The sequence below is a fragment of the Dasypus novemcinctus genome, chromosome 2, assembly GCF_030445035.2.
Source record: "Dasypus novemcinctus isolate mDasNov1 chromosome 2, mDasNov1.1.hap2, whole genome shotgun sequence".
Classification (NCBI taxonomy): domain Eukaryota; kingdom Metazoa; phylum Chordata; class Mammalia; order Cingulata; family Dasypodidae; genus Dasypus; species Dasypus novemcinctus.
The window spans coordinates 38,617,938-38,636,009 of NC_080674.1; the positions used below are offsets into that span (position 1 = coordinate 38,617,938).

Below are 18,072 nucleotides of genomic sequence, written 5' to 3' on the forward strand. Positions count from 1 at the left end.
AGAAGAATTTTTCGTTTGAAATAATGATTTCTGTGCTTTACCATTTAACAGGAAATACCTTCATTTTTAATACCTTACTGGGAGCTAATAGAAAGTTCCTATATAGACACCATCAAAATGGTACTCAGGCATCTGAGGGAAGACCAACATTTTGTGCTTTCTTACTTATATGAGATAAGGTAAGTAAAGTTACTGAAGTTAGAATTTCACATTTTGCAGGCTTGATGTGTAAGATGTATATTCTATTACTGCCTTACAGAACAAGTTTCCAGCAGTATCTGAGGCGTCCAGATCACAAGCAAGATTTTGTAGCCCAATGGCAAGCTGATTTCAACTCTCTTCCTGATGACCTGTGGGATGATGAAGAAACAAAGGCTGAACTACACCAAAGAGTTAATGTAAGGGGTCTTAGCCAGTTCAAATCTTATACAGGAAAATGCTAATTCATTTCCTTCTTACTTTCATGAAATGTGCTTTAAAGCCAATTTTAAGAACTCCTCTGCAACTTTAGTTCAGAATGAGAACGCAATGGCCAACACTTCTGAAAAGAGGAGCGAAGGTTGGCAGTGCACAGAGCATTCTTGGTATCTGTTTTGTGGATTCCTAACCCTTTTGTTGGGCCCTGTAATTCTGTCCATGCCTGGTATTGGGCACATCCTATCTTGGATGCACTTATATGAATGGTTGATGAAAGGAAGAAGAGGAATAAGGGAAATATATAGGAACTCCTAGAGGGTTGCCTCTATTAAATAGATCCCTTGAGGGCAGCTACCAAATTGTATATATCTTTGTATCTCCAGAAAATACAATTCCTGGCACTTGGTAGACACTCAGATTTTCATAAATTCATGAATGAAGTATATTATCCTGACTCTTTAGGAAAGGACCTCTGATGTACAAAAAGCCCGATTTCAATGTTTTCGTATCATTTCTATGTAAATTTACAAAGCCTTACATCCTTCCAAGAAATTCTTCCCTTGTCATTACCTTTAGTATAGGTACTAACAGTCAATTTTTATTATGATCTCAACATCTATTTGTGCAACAAAAATATTGCCAAGCCCTACCCCATGACCTATTCATTTGCTCAGTATATTTGAGCATCTGCCATGGACCTGGCATTGTTCAAGTTCAGCAGTGAAATTCAGTAGTGAACATAATGTTTATGACCCCATGACAATTGTGTTCTGGCATCCAGGAGACAGATAATAAGCAGGCTTCTGGCATCAAAAGAGTCTATAGTGGAGTAAAGCGTCAGGGAAACCAGTTAGGAAGCTACTGTCTATTTGGTTGGTGGTGGTTTGGATCACATAGGTGAGATGCTGGAAGGTTTCTCCCCAAAAGATATGAATTAACAAATGTCCCAGTAAAACTAAAGTATTTTACCTATTCTTCAAAGTTCCTTAAATAATAATTAATAGCTATGTTAATCCTAAAACATAGCTGCCCCTCCTTTCTCTTTCCTATTCATGACCCAAAAGCCAGCCCCCCACCTGCTTCCTCTGTACTTCCTCCCCATTTTATTGTTGGTAGCAAATGGGAAGTTTTTAAATTAAAAATATTGTTTTTTGGGATTTTTTAAAATTTCAAATGTACCATATATTAATTAACATAAATACGTATATTAGATTTAAAAAAAGGTAACAAAGAGAAACAAGATTTAAAATGAAAAACCCGTAATCCCACTCCCAATAATTAACTGTTTCTACTACCTTAGTGCATATCTGTATATTTTTCGAGATTCTTTTTATAAAAATGTGACTGCAATATACACATTGTTTTGTAAGACATTTTTCAACAATAGGATACATTTCCCTTTTCAATAAAAATTCATTCACAACATCATTTTATGACCAACTGGATTATATTATAATTTATGTAACAGCTATGATAGTTATTTCATTGACTAATATTAATTGAATATCAACTTTTATTAAAGTAAAATGTCATGCAACTAAATATTTACCACATCCTTTATTATTTACTTGGGCAAGTTTCTAAGAAAGTGGCCATTGCTGGTAGTAAAATTATGTTAATTTTTTTAGATTGTTAGAACACATTAAAAACTTACAAATTTTCACTGCAAGTAGCAGATTATGAAAGAGCATCAAATATTAAATTCTACCATGTTTGTTCATCTTTGCCAATTTAATGGGCAAAAAAATAGATATTCTTGTAATTTGCATTTCTGATTTTATAATTGAAGTTGGTCATTTTTTTCCCAAGTTTAATGGTCATTTATTCTTCACCCTCCTGAAGTCTGTTTATGATCTTTCTCCATTTTTCTTTTGGGGTATGCCCTTTTTTTTACTGATTTCTAAGACCTCTTTATATATTGGGATATTAACCATCAGTTGATCATAAGTTACCAGTATATTCACATAGCATTTCTATTTTTAGCTTTTGAGGAATCACCAAACTGTTTTCCACAATAGCTGCTCTTTCACATTCACACCAGCAACACACTATGGTTCCAATTTCTCTACATCCTCAACAACACTCGTTATTTTCATTTTTTAAACAATAAACATCTAATATGTATAAAGTGGTTTCTTATTGTAGCTTTGATTTCCTTTATCTAATGGCTAAGGATGTTGAACATCTTTTCATGTGCTTATTAGCCATTTGCATATCTTCTTTGAGAAATATCTATTCATGTCCTTTGCCCATTTTTAATTGAATTGTCTTTTTGTTGTAGAGTTGTAGGTCTTAATATATAGTCTGGATATCAAAGCCTTATCAGATATATGATTTACAATTGTTTCCTCTCATTCTGTAGGTTGTCTTTTCGCTTTCTTGATAAAGTCCTTTGATACACAAAAGTTTTTAAATTTGACTAAGTCAGGCTTGTCTATTTTTTTTTCTTTGTTGCTTGTGCTTTAAGTGTTATATCTAAGAATCCATTACCAAACACAGAGTCATAAGGGTTTCCTCCTATGTTTTTTCCTACAAGTTTTATGATTTTAGATTTTAGATTTAGGTCATTGATCCATTTTGAGTTAATTTAATTATATGGTTTGAAGTAGGGGTCCAGTTTCATTCTTTTGCATTTGGTATCCAGTTTTCCCAGCACCATTTGTTGAAGAGGCTATTCTTGCCCCGTTGAGTGGACTTGTTGCCCTTGCTAAAAAGCCATAGATTTCTTGGCCATAGATGTATGGGGTCTTATCCTCTTTTATAATATAAAATAACCACCTTTGTCACAAAGGTACTTTATTGTCTGTAATGTTACTTAATCTCATATCAATGTCATGAACGTTGCTTCATTTTTCTTTGTATATGCCTCATATAAATTTTATATGCTTTTACATTTGACCTTTTTTGTCATTTTGTTTATGTGAGACTACAGAAAGCACCATATAAGTTGAATTTCGGTTTCTAGACCCAATAGAAAATCTTTACATATTTTGCAAAAGAGTATTTATTAAATGCATTTGTCAGCACAAACATTCAATTAATAGTTACAAGTCTTTCTTGAATACAACCCAACCTCTAATTATTCATGAATATTTAATAATTCACTAGTTCTTGCCAAATAAAATCTACATCTTTTAGCCTGCCTCTCAAAAGCAGGTTTCAACTCCCAATGGCCCATATGGTCGTTAACTCCAACCCACTGAACCTCTCCCTGTTTTCAGGTCATACCCTATGATTTACTACCTTTGAATTCTCTTTTTTAAAAATGCCAATTTGAGGGGGGAAATTCATTTTCTTCACTTAATTTGAATTTCCATTTTTATCAGTAAAGGTGAATATTTTTCCCTAAGTTTGTTGGTCATTTATTTTTATTTCATCCTAAAGCCATTTGTTAGGTTGTTGCTCATTTACTGCCTCTCTTTTATTGCCCCAGCCCTTTTTGCCCATAGTCTGCCCTTCTCCTAGCATGCTTCATCAGTGATTCTCACCATCCTCCAAGGTCTGATTCAAATACCTCCTCCTTCATACAAACCTCTCCAATTCTCATCCAAAGCCAGAAGAGATCTCTCCTTCCTCTTGATTCTGAAGAAACTTTCTTCTACTATCTTACGGTACCCTGGCATGCTCTTCCTTGTTCTTTAGTTGTCTGATATATATGTCATTCTTCCTCTACGCCGCCTCCTCCACAATCACCTAGAGTTTATCCCCTTGCCTCAGGTCCCACCTAATTTTATAAATTATAGATATCTGTGAAGTAAAAATCAATGTATATACCCCTCTGTGCAACAGTGATATTCAAAATATTTACCAGAAAAAAAATTAAAAAGCAAAAAATAATAAAATGTTTAGCAAGTGGTACCTATGGACTCCAAACAATCTGTCACAGACCAATCGAAAAGACTCCGGCTATGAACATCTAGAACGACCGTAAAAGCATACTGGCTGGAAACTACCACTGCTTCTGGGTAAACCCATAATGACCATTTTGATTTAATCCCACTTTATCCCTGTTAATGTCTTCATTCTTGGATTATTTCATTCCAGTCTTCCATGAAGTTAATGGAGAGGTAATCCTATTGCATTATCCTCATTTTGCCTGCTAGAAAACTTAGTCACAGAGATCCTGTTACTTGTGAAAATTTCACTGTGAGTCAGTAGCAGGAGACAAATTAGAAGCAAGGTTTCCCAACTCCTGCTTTTGTACTCTTTTTCCCTACTACATCTTCTCGCATCTTTTAAAAATGTATGAATGTTTGATAAGTGCAAGCCAGTATTTACTGAATGTCTGACAAAGTATTTATGGAAGAGCTATGGAACTATCAACATCAGAACTAAAGTGATGATGTAGTGTTCTAGTAGTTAATATAGTGTTATAGAAATGACCTGTGATATTTTCACTTTAAGTGTAGCCTCTACAAGGTAACAAACCAAATTGCTAAAGTAAGAATTCAAACACAAAGTACTCCACAGACAGCATCAGAGAAGTAAAATTCCCTTTAGGTACTGGAATCAAACTGCTTGGGTTGAAGCTCCTGGTTCCACCACACTGAAAGAATAGGCAAGTGACTTAACCTCTTTGTGCCCTATTTTTTTTCCATCAGAAACCTTCTTGATTATGTAAGGATTAATGAGGTAAAGCACTTAATATAATGCCCAATAAATAGGAAGTATTCAGTAAATTATTATTATTGTGAAAGCTGTCAAGTTTTCACCATGAGATCTTATTTGATAATAATTATCATTGTGAATACAATTATAACAGTTTTCACTCATTGTAGACTTGTAAATGTGTTAAATTCTGTACTAGATGCTTTGCTTATTTCAGTTAATTTAGTCTACATAAGAAATCAAAAAGTAAATACTATTATTCCCATTTTACAGTAACTGAGACCTAATGTAGTGGTGCATATTATACAAGACCCTGGGCTCATATCCTGACTCCACCACCTACTGGTTCTGTGACCTTGGGAAAACAACCTTTCTGTGACTCCATTTCCTTATCCCCAAAAAGAAGTTAATAATAGTGCCTAACTCCTAAGGTTGTTGTGAAGCATTACATGAGTCAATTTTAAGCAGAGTGCTTAGAACACTGATGCTTAGGAAGGACTCAGGTCATGGTAGTGGTCATTGTTGTTGACTTCATCATCATCCTTGCTAAAGATCTATAAGCACCAGAGCTGAGATCTTGAAAAGACTGTTTTGTTGCTAACTTTTAAATATAAAGTTTATTTTTGGATAAGCCCCTCTCAGCCAATACTCCTCAGCCAATGTTGTATGACTCATCATAACAAGCCTATGCCTCTGGTTTAAATAGAGCTAACCATCTTTTCCACCAATGATATACCATTTCCCCCATAATTCACTGAAATGACTTTGTCGACCAAATTTTTTGAGAAAGAATTAAAATAGGTAAAACACAGATACCCATGCATAAATAAAGGGAATTGTAGTAGATGTGTGATAGATGTAGGCATAAGATTTGAGGAGGTAGTCTTAGAAAATGAGAGCCTATCATAGAGTAGAAGCACAATAATTGTATTTTGAATGAACAGATAAAAGAAATACATGAGTGTGTTAGGTGTACAAATTTTATTTAGGGACTTTTTAAAGAAAGGCAAAGGATTTTAGTTTTATTACACAAAGATAATTTGAGCTGTGGTTCTACAAGCATAATGGCAGTGTTTCTGCTCTGTTCAGGATTTACGAGACCGCCTATGGGACATTTGTGATGCCCGGAAAGAAGAGGCAGAGCAGGAGCGGCTTGATATCATTAATGAGAGCTGGTTACAGGACTCCCTTGGAATCACAATGAACCACTTCTTTTCACTGATGCAGGTACGCCCAGACATCACAATGACACAGATTCTTCCCTCCACAGCCATGTTCCACATGTAACAATTCCTTTGGGATTGTTGGGGTTCTGTTCACTGCTCATTTTGCTCATCACACTCTGCCTGACATGAGCTCCAACTTGCCTAGGAAGTTAGCTGAAATAATGTTCGCCCAACAAAGCTCCAGAACTGGGAACAATCCAAGCAACTTCTCACCAGCTTTGTATCCACATGACCCATAGATATGGGGAGGGCCCGCAGAGACAGTGATGCCAACTAGGTTGTTTTCCTCATCAGCCTCTCAAAGCAAAAACCCGACTGTGGCCAGCCAAAGCCCAGGAAAGCAGCCCTTCCACAAAGGCAAGGAATAGATCAGACCCATCAAGCATTTAATTCCTGAAAATAAAATGTTTTTTTTCTTGGACTGAAAAAGCAGATCATCAGAACGACCTGATTGACTAACATTTGTAATCATATATATCTACATGGGTACTTTTTCCTAAGTGAACAGTAGTGAGGATAGAGAATGGAAAAGGCTATAATTCTAGTCTTGCAGTTGATTACCTTACATGAGGAGATACTGCAGGAAATGAAAATATTTTGCTTGACAATCCTAAGACCTAGTACATAATAGGTGTTTAATAAATGCTTGTTCAACAAATGACCAATGAATACTAGTATTTCCAGCATACAAAGGGAAAAGCTCGTTGGCAGGGCAGATTGACTTTCCACAGGAGACCTAGAAATTCAGCAGAAGCCAGCGTGGCAGGAGCAGCCCTACCGATTACTAGTCCTGGGATTCAGTTGGGAGGTTTAAGGATGTCAGGATACCAGGACAAGGAAGACCTATTCAGGAATATTAGAAAAGTCTGGATTGGAAAGAGAAAAAAGAATTATTAATAGTTCGCCTACACCAGAGGACAGAGCGGAGGCATAACTAGCAGAACAGTCAGAGCCACAGGGCATAGAAGATTAAAGTGTAGAAGATTAAAGTGAGAGCCCCAAGCAGTTCTAAGCCAGTCTAGGGAGCATTCCCAGGATGCCTGCTCGGGCAAGCAGAGCTGGAACATTGGGAACAGGTATGTCAAAAGCTTATGGCAGGAAGCAGCTGTGGCTCAATCAGTTGGGCTCCTGTTTACCATATGGGAGGCCCTGGGTTTGCATCCCAGAGCCTCCTTGTGAAGGCAGGCTTGCCCACACGCCACGGAGAACCGCTGGCACACAAGTGCCGCAGAGTGCCGCCTGGTCTGCAAGGGCCATGGAGAGCTGCCAGGCCCACGAGAGCCTACTCAGCAAGGTGATGCAACAAAAAGGGAGACAAGTAAAAAACACAGAAGAGTGCACAGCGAATGAACACAGAGAGCAGACCACAATCAAGCCGCAAGGGGGAGTGGGGAATTAAAAAGCTTATGGCAAAAATATCTGAAATCCAATAGTGAAGGTAGGGGAAACAGAGAATTTTGATGAATTACTCTCAAGAGTCCAAGTAATATATGGCTCTTTTGGAAATGGTATGACTCTTACATATTAGCAATAACTAAATTTAGGTTCTAATCTAAGAAACTGCACCAACCAAGAGTAGAGAGGATAAAGGGAATGGCAGAGAATAAACACTAACATTCATTAAGTTCTTCCTATGTACATGCCACATACTATTGTAGGGACTTTGCAGGTATGAAGGCATTGAACCTTCACAACAACCCCTTGCCATAAGTTATAATGCTATCCTCATTTTACAGATAAGAAACTAAGGCAAGTGTGAGTGAAATGACTTGTTCAGTGTCACACTAGTAAGAAGCAGAACTGGGGGTTGAGCTGAAAAAGTCTGGATCTGTTATTTCTAATCATTGCTTTACCATCAACATTGTTCAAATAGCTAAAAGTTTGCCACATAGAACAGTAAAGAACCTTTTCCTACTCTGATCAGTAGGCTTCCATAAGAACCAATGTTAGAAATTACATCACAGTAGGTTTCAGTTGAATATATGAGAAAAACTCCTAATGATTAGAACTCTCCATCAGATCACAGGCTTTTGAGGCAATGAGCTTTCTTGTCCTGGAAGCTCATAAGTAGAGGCTTGATCATGTTTATGGAGGACTAATGTATAGAATCTTAGTAAAATTCTTTAAAGGTCTGTGATATTGGGAAAAGGAAGCTAGACAAGTGTTTCCCAAAGTGGGTTTCATAGAACACTAGCCCTCCAAGATGTTTCACAAAACAAGGACTTGGTGATCAAATGACTTTGGGAAATGCTACCTACTCTACCCCTTTATCTACCTGAAGAAGTAGCAATACATGTTGGCATATTAAAGCATGGAAGCATCCTGCAATGAAGAAACCACTTTGGTATTTTAACCTAGCATTTCCAAAATTAGTTGGCCTTGGAATGTTTCTGTTTGTTTATTTTATCTCCAGTCAGGTGTTCATCATAACATACAGAGGACAAGATTTCTATACAATAAGTTTTGGAATATGCTATGCTAGATGATTCCTGAAGTGCCTTTCAGGTCTAGGATTCTGTGACAGTTAAGAAAACCAATAAGAATGCATTATTTACTAATAATCGTAAAGGTGAAAGGATTCTTGATTAACTCTACTTATATTGGAGTCTTGGATGTAGTAGGGCATTCTATTCAGATTTAGCTATATTACAAATTGAATTCTGCCACTTAAAATAAATTAATCTTTTATATAAAATAACCACTATATCAAGGTTAGCCTAAGGCACAAATACTATACAGTCCCATTATAACAATAGCATGAAATATTCTACTATGCCTAATCATTATTAAAGAGTTATCTCAGTTAATAGGGAAAAGAATTTCCCAATTTCTAATTTTATTTACCAAATAATTTAACACAATAGTTTAATGGCTAATGATTTTTATAATCTCGCAACACTTTTATTCAATTCCCCAAAGTCATTTGTCAATATCCAGTCTTTCCTAATTGAGTTTTTATTTGCATTGTATTTATTGTGAATGTGGCATCATGCATATTCTAATGAATTTAATTTAGAAAACTCATTTTATCTCTATTGCTTTACCAAACCAAAATATAACAAATGCAAGCATTTATTGTCAAGCTATGAAATTAGTCTACAATATGAATATTTTAAAACTCAATTTAGTTTCTCTGCAAGGAAAAAGAAAAATGTTTAATTATCCTAGTCATTTTGAACACTAGTTTGCAAAGTTTCTTAACTATATATTCATGATTTAAAATGCAAAAAAACTATTTAATACATGTTCTAAAATTTAAAACAATATCTAAATGGTAATTTTATTTTATAACATGGATTCAAATTAGCCAAATGAATTTCTTCCAGTTTCAGTCATTTAACTAGAAAAGTTTAATAGTGCAGAAAACAGCATTTCAGGAACAATTTGGCTTCCTCTTTTGTATATCAAAACCAAATTTATTAGAACTGCCCTTGTCTTTTTTTGTAGACTACAATGTGAAACTGAATTTTATTACTTCTGAACTGTGAATATGGCAGTACAAGTATATTCATCGATGTTTATGAAATAAATGGCAACATTAATTGCCTGATAAACATTGGGATCTGTTCATAAATACCCTTAGATTAGTTTTGTCCTTTACGTCCTTTAGAAAAAATGTTTTCTGTAAATAACTTGATATGATGGAATATATCTTTAGACCCTCAGGTACTAGTTAAAGTAGCCCCACAAACTAAATAAAAGTCAGGAGGTTGTGTTTACACCAACAAAGGGAAACATAGATACACCAAATAATCTGGCGCCTGATGAGAGAAAGGTTTGGAAGACTCCAAGTCTTCATCTGTGGCACTGAGCACTGAGCAGACTCAGTACAGATGTATTTCAGCATTACCGCAAAGGAAAATGATCTGCTCAGACAAGGAAATTGCTATCTGATAATGACTTAATGCTGACCCTGCTGCTAGCCCCTTGGTGCTGCTCCATTTCCCTCAAGGCACCTACTGGCAATGCGAGCAGAGGGGTTTAGCCATGAGCATTAGAGGAATGACCCCCACCATACATAGCAAGCAAAATGAAAACTGTGGAAAGAGAGCTGTTCATTACTACTTAGTGTTATGATTGGTCCTAGACTTTATGTTATAAAAAATCCTAGAGGGGAAACATGTGGCTCAACCAATTGGGCTCCCATCTACCATATAGGAGGTCCAGGATTCAATGCCCCAGGGCCTCCTGGTGAGGGCAAGCTGGCCCACACAAAGTGCCGGCCTATGCTGGAATGCCACCATGCTCAGGAGCGCCACCCTGCTTGGAAATGCCGCCCAGCATGGGAAAGCTGCCCTGCGCAGGAGTGCCAGCGAACACTGAGAGCTGGCACAGCAAGATAACACAACAAGAGACACAGAGGAGAGAAAATAAGATGATATAGCCGAACAGGGAGTTGAAGTGGCACTCTGTAAGAGTCCCACTCTGTAAGGTCTCAGGATCAGTTCCCGGAGCCACCTAATGAGGATACAAGCAGACACAGAAGAACACATAGCAAATGGACACAGAGAGCAGACAACGGGGGAATGGGGGGTAGGGGAGAGAAACAAATAAAATAAATCTTAAAAAAAAAAATCCTAGAGGACAAGGACCCAGGATTTTTGGTATTTTGGACATCTCCCAGATGAAATAGCATGCTACCCTATGACATAAAAGACACTCAAATGTTTGTTAATGTTGGTTTTGTAATTTTAGTTGTAGAATATAGGATGCAGGAAAGAAGTCAAAAATAATGAATAATATACACTATATTGGACAGTGTACATACTGTAGCCTTTGTCATGCTATCAAAAGCCGTAGAAATGCACCTGAAAAGTGGAAGCAATATAGTAGGGGGTGCAAAGTCATGAGTTATCTCTAATCTTTATGGAATATTAAACACTTGTGGCCAATTTTTTTCCCTAACTTCCAGAAAATTGATTTCTACCTTAAAGATTTTAAAAGAGTGCTTACAGAGTCCAATATGGGAAATACATATACATTATATTATTTCTCTTGGGTATTAACTCTCACATTTGCTTTTAAAGGCAGAGCTGAACCGTTTCCAAGATACAAAGAGACTGCTTCAAGATTATTACAGGGGAATAGAAGGCAAAATCCCAACGGACAACAATAAGGGATTTACTCGTGTTCCATTGGTCCAGCTGGATAGTAAAGACATTTCTGAAAACCAACTTAGGTGAGACACTGTTGCACTGTGATTATTTTGAACATAAAGCTTTACAATTTTTTAAAAATTTTATTTATTATTCTTTTTTTTGTCTTTATTTTTTTAATGTTACATTAAAAAATATGAGGTCCCCATATACCCCCCCACCCCTCTCACCTCACTCCTCCCCCCATAACAACAACTTCCTCCATCATCATGAGACATTTATTGCATTTGGTGAATACTTCTCTGAGCACCGCTGCACCTCATGGTCAATGGTCCACATCATAGCCCACACTCTCCCACGTTCCACCCAGTGGGCCATGGGAGGACATACAATGTCTGGTAACTGTCCCTGCAGCACCACCCAGGACAACTCCAACCCCCAAAAATGCCCCCACATCACATCTCTTCCTCCTACTCCCTACCCCGAGCAGCCACCATGGCCACTTTCTCCACACCAATGCCACACAAATGCCACTAATAAAATTTACAATGTTTTATCTGCAAATCCAAAATCCAAAAAAGCTCTAAAAGCTGAATTTTTTTTTTCTAAATTTGATTTAGATGAATTGACTTGAGACTATTTGATACTCTTTCTTCAGTGCACTTGGAATATTTACTCTCTGTTGAGATACGATGTGTTTTATTATGGGGTGCTTCCACAGATATCGCTGAGGGTGTTAGGTTATGTATGGCATATATAAATTCTGAATTCTGAAATAGCTGTCTTCTCAAGGATTTCTGGTAAGGGATTGTGAACTTTTAAGAATGGTCCCGTGCAGTTCCTATTGAGTGTGTATATGTGTGTATGTGAGAGAGAGAGAAAAAAAGAGAGAGAAAGACAAGAGATTATGTAAATGAAAATGGAAGGGGGTACAAGTCTTCTTTTACAGATAAGAAAACTGAAAAACAGCAAAGACTGAGTCATGTGTGATGATGACCTCATGACACTGAAACTTACTAAGAGTAAGAAAATGAAATTGGTGGTAAGGGTAGAAGAGAAGCATATTTTCAGTCAACAGTCCTCTGCAATATAAAAGTTTGTAAATAATTGCTTTTATAGACAAAATGGATGATACTGAAGAAAGGGCAAGTTTCTAAACCCGTGAAAGCTATAAATAGATGGAAAAATGTCTTCAAGAAATTGGTTGAGGGGTAAGGGGCTGTGAATGGTGGTGGCAATATTTCCTGTTATGTCGTTTTCAACTATAAAATATTAAAAAAGCAAAAAATAAGAGATAAAATTATAAAAAATAAATTTTAAAATTAAATGAATTAAAAACAAATAGTGAATGTAAAGTAATTTAATTGATTAGTATAATTAAGAATTTACATAATATTTTCTCATGGCTATGCCATAAGAAAACAGGAAACTGTAGGTATGAAGAGAAAGAAAAGGAATAAGTTAGATTTTAAAAATATAATACAAACATTGAATGTTTGGCTTTCCAAAGAGATGGGCCATGTATTTTATTTTAGAATTAGCACATCTTACTGCAAGTTTGTTCAGTCAATGTAGGTGACAGGCAGGTGCACAAACTGTGGGGTAGTGACTATGTTTTGGAGTCAGACAGACCTGGTTTAAATCCTGATTCTGTCACTGATTAGCTATGTGTAAGTACATTAAGCCAATTTACTTATTTGGACAAGTCCCTCAAACTCTTTAAGGCTTGGTTTCCATATCTCTAAAGTAGGGTTTTTGTGAAGATTACAGAAAATAAAATCCACAAAGCACATTGCACCATATCTTAGAATCAGAAGCCTTGAGATCTCATCCTAGCTCTCAAATTGTTACTAAAATTATTATAGCATAATAATACAATAAATTAGTCTTATTTTCATGCAATATTTTAATTGTGATTATTGCATGTTCTTGCTTTGTTTATTTTACCCTCCTTTATTCCAAAAAGGATTTGAAATGACCAAACACGATAGGGTATGCCTGTGGTCAAAGGCCCGTTTCTTTTCTCTGTAGGCTTCTTCCGTCTGGTACCATCACATCCCTATCAGGCCCACGTGCCTGCAAGAATGCACACAAGGAAAGTGTATAACCTGTGTTCTAGATAGGAATACAAGAGAAATGCTTAACCCAGCAAGTTGCTAAAAGAGAACTTTGAAATTAGGAAAAAAAAAAGTAAATGCATTACGAAATATCAGATCTACCAAAGGAGGCCTGTTGAAATGTCTAGAGTAGCAGTGCATTCTGTTCTTAGCATAAAATAGCAAGTCAAGCATCATTGGGAAGCTATTAATGTTGGTTAGTAGAATGAAATGTGCAAAATAACAGCCAGTTCTTATTTTCTACAAAAACAACTCTGCACCAGTCTCAACCTCAAATCGCTGTTGTGGGTATCTCCTAGAACTATCAGACAAGCAATTAATCAACTAACCAATTAGCCAAAATCTCTTAACATATAAAAGGAAACAAGCACTATGCTAAACATTTTTTCAATTGTATACTTTATTTATATGCATCAATAAAATTGATTTATTTTAAAAAAAGTCCCAGTACTAATGCAATCACTTCATGCAAGTAGAAGTGCAATCTATCCCTATAAAAAAAAATGCTTTAGATTACATAAATGCTACATAAAAAATATACAGGACTCCCTTATACCCCCCTCCCTCCCCCTCCCACAATTTCCCACATAAACAACATCCTTCATTAGTGTGGCACATTTGTTACAATTGATAACACATATTGGAGCATTGCCACTAAGTGTGGATTATATATCTTATCTATTTTATTCTTTCCTAAAAGCTATTATAATCATCATCATCATCATATTTGTATTATCCATTATCCCAACTTGTATCTGCAGATCAAAGGCTTGTTCTTATTATTGCTTCTGACCCTCCTCCTCAATTTTCAATGAAGCCATCCTTGGAGAACCTATCTCCCCACATCTACACTAAGCTGGGAGCCAGAGGAGGACCCGAGTCACGATAGGCATTCCATCCTGTGCCTCTGTTGAACTTTTAGATCCTAGGAGCCTTCAGGGATAGAATGTTCTGTGGAGCAGCTCTGGAATGTCTACATGGGGGCAGCAATATGACCCGAGAGAAGGGGAAGGAAGGGCTTAATTCTCTGTTCACATAGCACTTTACAAAACAAAGAGACTTCATCATCTGTATTCAAGAATCAGGAGGGCTGCTGGAGAACTTCCCCCACCCAGCACCCAATACTTTGCTCTTCCTACTGGACAGCCCCTTTCAGACCTCACATCTGTCATATCATATTTTTAAGCTCTCCATTTCAGGATAATGTATGATACTAATTATCTTTAAAAAGAACACCCAAATTGAGTGTGGTGGTCTGGTTTTTCATGACTGATTTATTCCCCGTTAGAAGGTTATGCCCTGAATAAATTTCAAAATTGCACTACATCGTAAGTACCATTGTTTAATCGTCCTCCCATATAATTTCCAGGAATTAAACCTGGAAATTACATTTTGTTGTTCCTTTTTTTTTAGATTCCTCTTGTCAATAGAATTTCTAGACTACAAAAATTTGGATAGAGCCTTTTATCATCCTTTCTCCATTTAAAGAATTCTCCCAGGAAAACTTTGGAAACCAAAACTAAAGCAAGAAATTAATATTCACAAATTAACCTGGTCACAAAAATAGAATTCTTTATATAAAATCTCTATATTTCTGTTTGTTTGTTTCCCAAAGAATTCCTCTAGTTCCTCGAATTTCCATTTCTCCGGATACAGTTATGTTCAAACCAAAAATAAAAGCAATACTGAAGGGCAAGATCGATTACTCACTAGAAAACGTAGAGTTAAACTTTGAAGCAGATGAGAAGCTGGTAATGGACACCTGGCAGCAGGCTTCTTTAGCAATCTCTCACATGGTAAGCAGTGCTTGTTCTTACATTTCCTTTCTGTAATACCCTTTCATTAAGTACCAAGGTTGGTAATATGCTATAAACAGAAAATTTATACAATGCTCTAAAGCAATGTATAAGTGTATATGTCCAAGAAATATATTTTCTGAAAGAAATAGGAAGTGAAGTGATTCAGTTACCAAAAAATTTGAATTTGAGAAAGGAGTGAATCAATACGTATGTTATTTTCTATGCCGGGCCAGGGCTCCCAGGGCAGAGGTCTAAAGGGCCAATCAGAGAACATGAAAGAGGCAGGCCAAGTTTAGAGGAGCAAGTACTACTCCATCCTGGTCAACTTTGCCATGTAAGAATGAGCCCCAGTGTGGCCAGATTTTCCAATTTTTCCAAGAAATCCTGATTTTGATGTGAAATCTACTGATGTTAAAAGTTAAAAATGAAATCATATTTTAAAAATACTCTGTAACATCTCTGCTGGTCATTATACATAAGTCACCTAAGAGGTAAAAACTTAGGTTCAGAAAGATTAAGAAAACTCAAGATCATCCAGCAGATGATGTCAGAAATGGGATTTGTACCTATATTTTTCCCTTATCACACAGACCTGGGAAGTAGAAGGGACCATAATCCCTGCCTACAAGTTGCTTGTACTAAATCAAAAGGGGAAAGCAAAGTATACACATAAATTCAATCCAAGCAGAGGGAGTCACACCATGTAGAAGGCACAACCAAAGTTTGACTCGGATGACTGCCCTTCCCTCATTTTCCAAGTTCCAGGTTCTATTTTTTTCTGTGCCAAACCTTCAATGAGTGTCCCCAAGATATCGCATTCAAAAAAAAAGCAGTGTCAACTTACCAAAAGACGTTATGGAAAAGGTAGCAGAGGAAATTAAATCACAAATTTCACCACAAACAATTGAAATATCCAGTTGGGAATTTTCAAAACCCCTTTTCAGTCACTTCCTCCAGGGTCCTTTTCATAGGCCTTCTCACATAGCAGTCTCAGTGGCCCCCTTCTCGCTCTCCTCCCTTCTTTATAGTCTCTCTCCTTTCTTTCCTCCCTCGCCAAAACAATTGTAAACTACTCTCGTTGCCTGACTTCTTTTTTAAACTTTCACTGTAGATTTTGATACACATAAGGAAAATTCATGAAGCAAAATTGCATAGCTCAGTGAATGCACGTAAATACTCATATAACTATCCCCGGGGGGAAATTGAAACAAGGTCAGCACCCGCCTGCTCCTTCTTGTACTCCTTCTCAATCATAATTCCCTCATCCCCCACTAAAGGGAAGCAACATACCTTTTTGGTAATCTTTTCCTTGATTTTCTTAAGACTTTCATTGTCCAACTTTGTATCCTTAAACAGTAGAGTTTAGTTTTGCCTGATTTTGAACTTTAGATAAATGGCCCCCTACATTTCGTCTCTCTTGTGTCTTCTTTTACTCAGTGTTATATGTGAGATTCGTCTCATGTTGTTGAGAATCACTGTAGTTTCTTCATTTTCATTGCTGTATACTATTTCATTGTATGAATATATCACAATATTTAATGAATCTGCCACTGAAACACATAGAGTATACACTTCGGGCCATTATGGATAGAGCTGCTGTGCAGGTTCTTGTAAACATCAACAATTACACAGGTCTTCACACATGTCTTCAAGTTTAGTACATAAAAAACTGTGCATAACATGTCAACATTCATAATCATACTAAAACCATTCCACATTTCACTGCAGTATCAGTTTTCATAAATCAAGGATCACATGTGTGTGGGTCTGCTGCATTGCTCTATTTGTCTATCCTTGGGCCAACAGTACATCAATACCATACCATTTGTTTGTTATCTAGATGACTATTAGAGCAAATCTTCGAACCTTGCCATCTGCAAATAGCATTTTTTATTATTCTTACTACTTCTCCTTTCCATATACATTTTAGAGTCAACCAGTCAAGAGTCACAAAAATGCTGGCTGTTGAATCTTTTCAGATATGATTGATCAGATTATGGAAGTTCCTTTTCATTTTTAGCTTGCTATGAGTTTATCTCCCCATGAATGGTATTATCAAATATTTTTCTGCATCTATTAAGATGATTTTTGATTATTTCTCCATTTCTGTTAGTGTGAAAAATTATACTGATTAACATTCTAATGTTAAACTTATAATTACATTCATAGAATAAATTCAACATTCAAATGTAACATTATTCTTTCTATATATTGCTTGATTTTTTTTTGCCAATAATTTGTTTAGGATTTCTGAATCATTGTTCATAAGTGAAAGAATTCTATCATTTTTCTCATGTTTTTTCTCCTTCTATACTTTGGAGGGTTCCATGCAAGTTGGAATTATTCTTCTTGAAATATTTGATAACATTCACTGGAAGCCATCTAGGAAATTTTTAGGAAGGAAAATTGTAGGAAGTTTGAGAATGTTGGGTTTTTTTTTCCTTTGTTCTTTAGCTTTTCTAAGGATTCATTTTCTTTCATAGATATATGATACTTTGTATATTTTGTTTCTTCTTAAAAGAAACTTGAGTCAGTTTAGTTAATTTGAATTTTGCTAGGAATTTTTCCATTTCTACATTTTAAATTTATTGAAATAAAGTTTTTTGTAATATCTTCTTATTTTTGTAATTAATGCCTGTATTATGTTATTTCATGTTCCTTTACTAGTCCTGATGTTGGTTACCTGTGTTTTTCCTCTTCCTCGATTGGATCACCCAAAAGTTCATCAATTTTATTAGCCTTTTGAAAGAATTAACTTATTTTTTAAGATATATTTTGTTTACTTTATTTTTCTTGTTCATTCCCCTCC

General features: G+C 36.1%; 1 protein-coding gene across 8 annotated transcripts in view; it reads left to right on the forward strand.

Moving 5' to 3' along the window:
* Positions 1–18,072, forward strand: part of SPEF2 (sperm flagellar 2) — a 200,909-nt gene that overhangs the window by 125,150 nt on the left and 57,687 nt on the right. For all 8 annotated transcript variants that reach the window (XM_004453334.4, XM_058307706.2, XM_058307701.2 and 5 more), the window contains 5 exons: positions 52–179; positions 260–398; positions 6,115–6,252; positions 11,279–11,430; positions 15,080–15,260. In XM_004453334.4, the coding sequence (XP_004453391.2) occupies positions 52–179; positions 260–398; positions 6,115–6,252; positions 11,279–11,430; positions 15,080–15,260 (738 nt within the window). The remainder of the gene's footprint in view (positions 1–51; positions 180–259; positions 399–6,114; positions 6,253–11,278; positions 11,431–15,079; positions 15,261–18,072) is intronic.